This window comes from Sabethes cyaneus, chromosome 2 (assembly GCF_943734655.1).
Source record: "Sabethes cyaneus chromosome 2, idSabCyanKW18_F2, whole genome shotgun sequence".
Classification (NCBI taxonomy): domain Eukaryota; kingdom Metazoa; phylum Arthropoda; class Insecta; order Diptera; family Culicidae; genus Sabethes; species Sabethes cyaneus.
Genome location: NC_071354.1, coordinates 155,377,186 through 155,387,994, shown reverse-complemented (window position 1 = coordinate 155,387,994; position 10,809 = coordinate 155,377,186). Strand labels below are relative to the sequence as shown.

Below are 10,809 nucleotides of genomic sequence, written 5' to 3'. Positions count from 1 at the left end.
TGGAATCATATTTTAGAATCAAAAAAATATTGTTTAAACTTAATTCATACTATTTTTGCTTCTACTAGATCGTTTATAAACCCAAAAATACTTATTTTTGATGCTACAATTTTTTCTTTGATAGAAACTAGCTATTATTCGAAATAACAAACCTTATTGTTGAACTAAAAGGTCAAATAGTTAGAATCAAAAAAATATCTGGGTTAGCCTTCAGTCAACAATATTTTTTATTGAATTTATACAGAATTCTTTTGCATTTACAATTTATTTTTCTGCGTGTATAAATGATTTGCGATTTGTGACACACACGTGGCAAAATTCGGTCTTCTTTCGATGTTATCGTGTTGTTCTGCTAATTATCATTATTATTACTGTTGATGTTTGACTAGTTACGTATCCATCAAATCATCGATAAATAGCCCCGCAATATCGATAGTTATTTCAAGTGTTATCCCAGATAACACAAAATCGTAATAGAAAGTTCACAATAAATCGTTTTCATGTCAATTTCACATTGGAATTGTATAATATTTAGAGTATGTCAAATGGAAGTGAACAATAAGTTGTTTTGCAGTCGTGCGAGTCTTCATATACAATTCATGACTATGAATTATAAAGCAGTATAGATCATTGCAATATTTGATTATATCTTGATCATATATTCAGGAGTATTTAGTTGCGTGTTATAAAAACTACGCAAAATAGAATTACAAATAATTGTCAAAATTTTCGCACATAAATCACCTCCACTTTGGTACATATATGTTCTTATATGGCGTGAAATATAACTTTTTCGTTCAGATATGATTTCGTATATCTCAGTTGCAATCGAGATATACAAACCAAATGGTTTACTGGGATCTCTCATCTTTAATTGACGGAAATACTTGACGGTGATTGACAGTCAATTTAGTTTGGCGATTCGTAGGCTAGGCGGCGTTTGAAAACTGTAGTAATTTTAACGGTTTTTTGTTTGAATTTTTACACAGAAAATTACGAAAAATTTGTTCTAGCTTGGATGTCTGTTCTCTGTGCTATTATTACCCGTTTCTTTGGTAACAAAACGCGCTGCTCAATTTTTTGATAGTTTGAAATCGTCGCAGAGAGAATCTCCTTGGCTGTATGTAAGTTATAAGTATATGTTATGCTTGTCTAGCACGTAAGCTATTGATTTAGTTGACAAAATAATCGATATTTTCCCCCGCGACGGTTCTGGTGACGATTTCGCCCGCGACGGTTATAATTCATCGCGTACGAAAGGGTAGGAAATTGATAATACATAGCACCCGTGATAGCACCTGAAGTTCATGTAAATTGCTATATCTGTAACTTCTATAAGCTTACATGGTTTTTCACGTGCATGGGATGTCGATTTTATAGATTGAAAGATAATCCCATTTGACCGCACGTAACATTAAATTATTTTGCATGAAAAAAAACAAGCTTGTCTCTTCAATTCCAGTCGCCGTACAACTACAAATTAAAATTCAAAAAGCGTAATTGAAGATAGAATTAACAAAAGCGCGAATGTCGCAAGCGTAAACAAACCGAGTGAGGGTTGATTATCCTATGCTGGTCCAGCAAAAAATAACTCTCACTCGTTTTGTTTACATTTGCGACATTCGCCTTTTTGTTAATTCTATCTAGAATTAATCAATAAACCGCCATAACTGCGAATCGGTAAACTGCAATTCAATTGATTGCAAGCATTGTGTGACGGTCCATTTCGTTGACTGTTAGTTGATGATGTCATTGGATTTGACGCCACCTACCATTCGATTTTCTTGTTCTCTTTTCAGAAATGCTTGCAGCCCTGCGCATTTTCTGTTATGTCTTTCGCTTCGCATCTCAATTCCAACATGGCGGTCGAAAATTTCCGAGTGTGTTGTGTTTTGCTTCCACGCCGCAGCGTTTAAAAGTGTTTTTGGGCGGGTTTTTTAATTACAAAGTCGATGATTTCGGTGCAAAAAGTTAGCGGAAGTGATAAACTGCCAACTGTTGTAATTGTTGAGAGTAATATTTCGGAATCTGCCGGTGAAATTACGTTATACCGCAAACGCGTCTATTTTCCCTCTGTGTCACTGATAGAGAAGCTTGCATATTCCATGCAAAAGTTTGGTTGGCTGATGCTGGCTGGGGAATCCGGTAAAATACGTGCCGTGAAGTATTAAGGAATGGACTGTTACAATATGATGAATAATTCATATGGAAATATCGTATACAGTGGTCAAACAGGAGAAGTTACAGAACAGCAACATTACGTGCAGGATCCCAATAATATTTATCAGCAAACTACTGAACTTTCAGTTGAGACATTAAAAGAAAACCATTTCCAGGAGCGGGATAGCATTATAGTACACGAACCAGTGGAAGATAACGAAAATTTAGATTCCGAAACATATCAGGGGGAACAAGTGGAGGTAATTCCGGTAGCAATGGAACAGTTAGAAGCCGAAAGAAACCACGATGAAGCGATGGAAGAGTCTCTGGAAAATCACCAGCCGGAGGAGGCATCTTCTGCGCTAGACGTTGCGGACCCGAAACCAACCGAAGATCCGGCAAACGATGAGGACAAAACGGAAGAAGACGAAGAAATGAAAGAAGAGAGATTAGAAGAAGATAACGAACTCGAAGCAGATAATCAACAGGAAGGAGATCAGTCCGAAGATAAGAAAGAAGATAAAGTAAAAGCAGAGGAAAAAGATAAACCTAAAGTGCGCCGCAAAGACGGAGAACCCGCAGATTTGGAAATATGTCGGGTGTGCACTTCTAAGGAAAACTTATCCAATATTTTTGATTTTGAATCTTCAATAAGAATTTGTGACATTATTATAAAAATCTGTCCGACCGTTCGGATAACAGAAAGAGACCATCTACCGCATAAAATTTGTCAAAAATGCGTAGAAAAAGTTAGAATCGCATTTGATTTCAAGAACACTTGCGAAAACACCGATAAGGAACTTCGAAAAACATTGAAGCGTGCTTATAACAAGAGTCGGAGAACTACGGATTTTGTAATCGTAAATTGCCCTATGTCAGACGAGGAGGAAAATGAAGACGAACCGCAGGATGATGATGAATATAAAGTTTCTCAGTCGGAAGTCGAGTCAGAACCAGTTACGTCTGACGATAGCTTTGAGCCAGCGAACAAAAAGAAAAGGACACCGAAAAGACGGGGCCGTAGACCGAAATCAGAATCTACTCCAGCAATTGTAACTGGCGTTAAGCGAAGACGAGGTCGACAACCAGGATTTAAACTAGCAAGTCCTCCTACTGCATCGCCGGCAGTCCCTCGTCGCGGTCCAGGTCGCCCTCCAAAATCAGCCACGAAAGCAAAATCCCCAGGAATAGCTAATGTTGTCTATATTGAAGCGCCAGAAGCAAGCTCATCGGACAGCGAAGATGATAAACCGATTAAACAACGCAAGACTCACGATTGTTCGAAGTGCGATGAAACTTTCAAAACCGGCGTCGAACTAAAGGAACATCTTCAGACCCACAAAGGCGACTTATTCCCCTGTACCAAGTGTGAGAAAACCTTTAAATCAAAGGTTTATCTGTCTAATCACTTGGAACGGCATGATCAGGACGATAAAAAACGAGCGGAAAAGATGAAGGCCAAGGAACTGAAGAAGCAACAGCAGCGGCAAAAGGACATCCAGAAGCGTCGCGAGTCTGATTCCAAAAAACCACTGTCCTCAGGAAGTGCAGAAAAGAAGAAAAAACTGGAACAACCCTCGCCGGCCAACAGCGGGAGAGATCTGTTTAAATGTGTCGCACCGCTCACTTCCACCTACTGGAGCGACAGTTTTTCGGATTAAGAAGACCGGACGATCGAACAGGTACGGCTCCTTCGCTGATAAGCACTGTGCGTTTGGACAGCAGCGAGCGCTAGGTGAGTTACCGCTATTAGTAATATTTTATATTTTTAAACGATAAAATTCACAAAGATCACAAAATTCAGTAGATTTTCACCGTTGATTTAAATGAAATATAACACATTAATTAGCACCAATGAAATTGCTAATTTTTTCCATCACACATTAAATAAATTGTTTACCGTGAACTGATATATAGTATGTTTCTACAGGTTTACTTATACATGGACCGGATGTATATTTGGGAGAGTGCCATTTTGATCGTCTACAGAGAGCAACGCAAGTTTTATAAAATTTCATCTAAAAGTGATATTTGCTAGCCGAAAAAAATCTGGAAATGGATTGGATTATTACACCCCGCGAGCCCCTATATGCGTAGCACTACTGTAGCCTGTAAATAGTACTAGTTTTGCAAAACAAAAATGTCAAATTTATGTTTTATTAAGGTACTTTCAAAAAACATTAGCCCCTAAGATTGCTTAACAAAAAGATTTAGGATGTAGCTTTAGGGCATTGATTCAAGCGTTCTATAAAGCTAAACAGATGTGTCACAATAAGATCAAAAAATCTTTTAATTTTCAAAAGGGTCAGATTGATTTCAATTCAACAGGATAGCAACATGCTGAGCATTCAAATGAAAACTTCTCAGCTTATTTTCGTCTACTAACCCCTAACAGATAAGCAGGTAGTGCACAACTAAGATTATAGCATAATCAGTGGTAATAGTGGTACCGCTAGCGTCTTTTTACTTTTCCTTATTAATTTGAACATAGGGTGGTCTCAAAATCCAAGATTTTATTGTGCAATGCCCAGCAAAGTGAAGATATTTGTCATGGCAAAAAAAATGAGAACACAAACACTGCAGAGCATTCACGGACTAATATTATTTTACAGTAAATTGTAAGCATCTAATTAATACTTGTAAGCGGTTGAATTCGTTTCCATGGACCGTAATCAATAAATAAATCTGATAAATTGTGAATCGCGTGGTTTTTTTTGGTGAGAATTAAACAAAACGATAGAAAATGTAAAACGGGTTGGACTGCACAGACGGCCTCGTAGTGTTCGCTTCATAATCATAGCTTAAGATAACGGAAAATTTTAAATGCAAGGTAAGAATGAAGTACCCGAGAATTATTGAGCAATCGATCGTATTAGAAAAGCCTAAAGAACAGCTGGGACAGTAATTCAAATAATTTTAAAAATGACTTAGTCTAAATAAAGAAAAATCGCGCTGATACATTCCGTTTTAGGAGCCTGATGTTTCGCCTCTATTCGACAGACACTGCAAAAAGCTTTAGTGCAAAAAGTTAAGGATGGTCCGATCACTTTGACTCAATTTTGATTCATTTGACAGTACCGTCTCAGCCGAGCAAAATTTGATAAAATTATATATATATGCGACATTTGTAGAACTAGGTATAATCTACAACGTTGCTGAATAAAGTTTTGTTATATTTTTTGCAGGGATGGTTCGATCACTTTGTCTGAATTTTGATTCATTTGAGAGTACCGCCTCAGCCGAGCAACATTTGACAAAGTGATATATGAAACATTTATAAAACTGGTTATTATCTACAATTTTGCTCAAAGTTTTGCTGTACCTTTTGTAGTTACAGCGCTACAATGCTAGTAGCTCTTTAGTGACTAAACTTTGTCTTCATCCAGAAAGGGATTCAACGCTGCTAGTATGCTATTTCGTTCCAACTTGTTCGCGAATATATTCGTCCTTTTGCACTGCACGGTACACACAAGCTTCTGCCGCTGCTAATTCCTCTTGGGTCAGTAGTCCCCCTACTCGAGGAAGTTTCTTGGCCATGCGGCCCAAATTCTTGATGAATCTATACACATAACCCACTGTTCGTAAAAGCCTCGTCCAGCGCGAAAATCTTTACCATTGCAATTCTGGCACGGGTTTTAAATGAATTGCTACATGTGCTCGCTTTTCTTCGATGGCATTACTTGTGATCGTCGGCTGTTCCGGCCATCGTTCTTGTGGTTCGTATAAAAAGAGAGGTCCTTTATACCACCGGCTTTCGGCATCTAGGTCCGGCCCTTTCCCCCATTTCGTTGCTTCGTCCGACTCTTAATGAAACATATTGTCGATAGGTCCTCTGATCGGAAATTATCCACGACCGTTCAGGAGTCAGTCCATAGGAATCTACGTATGATTGGCAGTGAACGAGTGGAGCTAATAGTGTGAATTAATCGGGATCCGATAAGTGCAGCTTGCAGTTCCAACTTAGAAATCGAGAGCACATTTATAGGTGCGACTTTCGACTTGGCTACTATGGAACAATGAATTTGACCAAATATTTCAACCCTGAAATACGCAACACAAGCGAAGGCAGACTCGCTAGCGTCCACAAACACGTGCTCTGCAAGGAATTTATATCAGTTGAAGCACGTCCGGGAAAGTAACATCGAGGTACGCATACTTTATACCTGATCTTCTTCCACCTGATCTTCGCATCTTCAGGGATTTTATCATCCCATCCTATTCCACTGCGTCTGTTAGTCTCTGGCTTTACCATCGCTCACAATTCTTATCCTGTTCCTGCTGATCTCCATTTTTAGCTCTCCATTCAATAGCGTCTGGAATTGCTGCTTCCACCTGACGGCTAAGTCAGTAAGCAGGTTGTTAGCACTATCATTGCACATCACTTATTTAATTGGCTTGCCGTCCTAAGACAAAGCCTGTTGAACAAGGTTTTTCCAGTTTACTCAGCTGTGGGTTACCACTCTCCAATTTCTCGGACACCGAGTACTCTTCGCCAAATCTCCTGCACTCCTGGTTGACTTTTTCCTACCGGACTTGAGGCAAAACACCATATTTGCAGGGTAGTTGTCTGGCATTCTTGCAACATGGTCGGCCCATTGTATCCGTCTAGCTTTAGCCGCCTTTTAGATATTATGGTCGCCATAAAGCTGTGCGAGTTCATCCTCCGCCTCCATACCACCGACGAACCGACATGACATCCTATACATTTTCCTTGAAAAACTTATGTCCGAAAATTTGACACATTTTGGTTCGCAGCACAAAGCTTTTGCGGGAAAAGTTCAGTTTCTGGTAAAACTTTCGCGCTTCCTGAAAACGATGCAGCCGCTCCATATTTGGTTTCGCTGCATTTTCTTCTGTTTGTGTCTGTGCCCGTTCACATTTGTGCAACTTGGCCGCCCACGCAGCGTTCTCTTCATCCATCACCCTTCTACACCCAACAAACATATTTGTCGTATAACAGCTTATCAAGCGCTAATAACCCGCTAATTAGCTATACAATGGTTGAATAAGCTACTAATCAACTAAAATGTTTGTTGGGCATTCATTGTCAAACCAATCGTTCCGCTGATTCCATACCTCATGCCCGATGGAGCTCTCGGATGCACTACTGATGGCTGTTTTGATGGTGTTACAACAGTCCTTGAGAGGGATTTTGTCCAGCTCGTCCTCTTCTGGTAGCGCAGCTTCGAGTGAGTGGGCATAGTTTGTGATGACGTCTAGTTACTTCAGCCGCGCAAGATCTGACCGGTGCTGGCGTCGGTATCAAATGTTATTCACAACGGAGAGTTTTGGGCGTTCCGATAGGATCCCACGTCGATAATCTCTGAGAAGTGCCGACAGTCGATCAAAACGTGGTCGATCTGCGAGACTGTTTGTTTTGGGGACCTCCATGTGTACTTGTGTAGAAGTTTGAGGAAGAAGAAGGTATTACCAGTATTACGTACGGCCATGTTCTTGGAGGCAGCAAAGTCGATAAGTCTTAGGCCCATTTCATGTGTCAGCTGGTGTGCGCTAAACCCTCTAATCACCGGTTTGTGTTTCTCTTCCTGGCCGATCTGAGCATTAAAATCTTCGATGACGATTTTGATGTCATGTTTTGGGTAGCGGTCGTATTCACTCTTCCACAGCGCGTGATGATGCTTATATTGAAAAACCGGCCGGATTCTCAAACTGCATATTCGAGGACTGATTGAGTACTATCCAATCATCCGTTTCCGCATCTCGCCCATCACTACGAAAGCTGTACCCACCTCGTGTGTGTTGCCGCTGCTCTGGTAGATGCTGCGCTCAAAAAAATCAGCACGTCAAGTTTACGTGAAAACATAGGTAATAGAGGTTTTCCGTCAAAAATTTTTTTTTCACTAAATGTTCGATTTTGACTCTTAGAAATGATACCCATATAAAACTTTCTTTATTAAAGCCTCTAACTACTGTAAAAATGAAAAACTAAAATACGTATATTTCAACCGGTCACTTCTCGGATGTCTTACATGCCTTTTTGTACCAGTGTCCTCTATTTTCACCACTTCGAAACCATTTGTGCCACTCTTTACTCTTGTGGCAAGCAACAAACGAAATGAAAAAGAAGGTAATCATTAGCTTTTCATTCGTTTTATCCTTTTCACTCTACCGCTGATACACATATGTCAAAAACTGTTATGCAATGCTGCCAGAAAATCTGAAAATTTTGATAAACAGTGCAGCCGAAACGAATTTTTTAAAACTCAACATTCGTGATTTGGTGAAAAGAAACTCAACATTCTTGCAATTTGCATTGTTTAAAAAATCGTAGTAAATTCTAGAGTCAACGAAAAAAATATATTTTTGCACCATTGTCACTCGTATTGGGAGTACTTTTGAGAAAAAATAAGAAAAGGAGGGGTATGATCTGACGGAAAACCTCTATTCTCATCCATCACACTTTTCATGTAACATTCACGTGAATTGTTGGTAACTCGCACTCATTCTAACCAGTTTACGTGCAATTCCGGTAAATTTTATCAATTTTCCCATTAACTAGTACATGAAGTTCACGTAAGTTGCTGTACAGAATTTTACATGATTTTTCACGTGGATGCGACGTGTTGATTTTTTTGAGTGTACATTTTCATCTCTGAGCGAACGTACCGTTGTGCTCTTCCAGCACACCTCCTGCAGCGCAACGACGTCGAACTTGCGGCTCTTCAATACGTCGGAGGGTCGGAGAGCACTAAAGTGCTCACTTGTATGATAACCCGGACTACCAGTCACCAGCGTAATCTCAGCTTCTCACACTTACTACCTTTTTACTGACCGATCCGTGGCACCTTGTTACTTTACACTGGTAGTACACGCTACAGGTGACACCGCACTGGTGAATATAGAGTAAATATCATATTACACATGAATGATGAATGTATGAAATCCAATCGAGCGCCAGGGACTGTATTTCAGCCGAGATGCTTAAAGCTAATCCATCTTTGTCGGCCCGATGATGCATCAGCTTTTCAACAATATATGGGAAAACGCAACTGTTACGGTGGACTAGATGCAGGGCATATTGGTCAACGTCCCTAAAAAGGAGACCCAACTGAATGCGGTAACTGGCGTGACATCAAGTGGCTCTGTATTACTCTCAAAGTTCTCTGTAAGGTAATTCTCAACCGGTCCAGGAGAAGATTGACGCTACTCCCCGGTGGTAGCAAACTGGATTCCATGGTGGCCGATCAAGTGTAGACCATATCACAACGCTCCACATTATATTGGAGCAGATCAACGAATGCCAGGGCTCTCTTCACTCTCTTCGCTGGTGTTCGTTAACTTCAAAAAGGCGTTCGAAACCACAAAAACGAACCTGGGGCGCACATAGACATAGAGGAGTTCCAGATTCGCTAGTCCATCTCATCGGGGCTCAGTACAAGTTGAGCAGGTAGACGCTTTGGTAGCCAGACAATGCCCGATGCTGGTACCAAGACTGATTGTGCCACGCGGATCAGGAAGGCCAGGGGTGCATTTGCCGGTCTGCGAAACATTTGACGCTCAAACCAGATCACTCTACATAGTGTAAAATCCGCTTACTGAAGAGGAATCATCCGACACAGGGAGAATAATTAGCCAGCGCTCTAGACGAGCACAACTTACCTCTATAACCGTTCACTTTGCAATGGCTGACGTTGGTGACGTGGCAACAGTGATGGCAGCCGCCGTTACTTGGCGCCAACGCAGGATAACGCTACGACAAGTCTATAAACCTTTTCAGCACTGCTACTAAGAGGGGTAGAACTTCGAGTATAATCAATCAAAGAGGTGTATGAATATCGAATACCTCACACATAGTAAAACCCGAATTTTCAATTCAAACGTTAAATCTATACTGCTGTATGCCTGCGAAACGTGGTGCGCCTCAGCGGAGACAACGCAAAAACTGCAGATTTATTAACCGGTGCCTGCGACGTATCATTTGTGCTTTGTGTCCTGATAACTGGATATCCAATTCGTCAGATTCATTAGATAGAAATTCGTGAACGTAGGTGGAAGTGGATCGGCCACACCTTGAGGAAAGGAGCAAACGAGATTTGCAGAGAAGTAAAATCCGCAAGGACAGCGTAGAAGAGGCAGAGCCAAAGGTTCATGGCGACGCAGCTTAGCCAACGACATCCGGGCTGTAGATGTAAACCTGTCCTGGCGGCAGCTAAAAGTTATGGCGGGTAACTGGGATCTCTGAGTCCATCCCTTTGTTTTGCCGGACCGGTGGACATGGACACATAAGTAAGTAAGTAAAATGCTGAACAGTTTTTCGCGGTGAAGGCTTGCAAAGCCTGCAGTACCAAGTATTTCGCTGGAGGACCAACGAAGCTCGAAAGAGCCCTACTTCCCTGTCAGCATACGACCTTTGCTTCCACCGGGTTGGTCACCCGATTTCCACTAAGGCTACTCGTATCCCGGCTGGTACCACGAGGAGCTGGGATAGGAGTTGCCGAACAAGAGGCTGTAAACCACAGAATGGTATATTTTATGCTTACAGGTGCGCAAGGCACCGACGGCATACATTATTCAGCGCTTTACCAGTCGGAGTTCATTCGACAGTTAATTTATAAAAAAAAAGAAAATAGCAATGGTCCTAGGTTGCTTTCCTGCAGTACGTTAGAGATGTTGCAGAATAAATTGGAA

The 10,809-nt window shown here is 40.9% G+C and overlaps 1 protein-coding gene across 1 annotated transcript; it reads left to right on the top strand.

Annotated features, from left to right (window-relative positions):
* The first annotated feature begins 1,882 nt into the window (after positions 1-1,882).
* LOC128734893 (histone acetyltransferase KAT6A) lies at positions 1,883-4,823 on the top strand. The gene is made up of 2 exons (XM_053829290.1): positions 1,883-3,895; positions 4,091-4,823. The coding sequence occupies exon 1, from the start codon at positions 2,175-2,177 to the stop codon at positions 3,819-3,821; it is 1,647 nt and encodes a 548-aa protein (XP_053685265.1). The 5' UTR covers positions 1,883-2,174; the 3' UTR covers positions 3,822-3,895; positions 4,091-4,823.
* Positions 4,824-10,809: the final 5,986 nt, after the last annotated feature.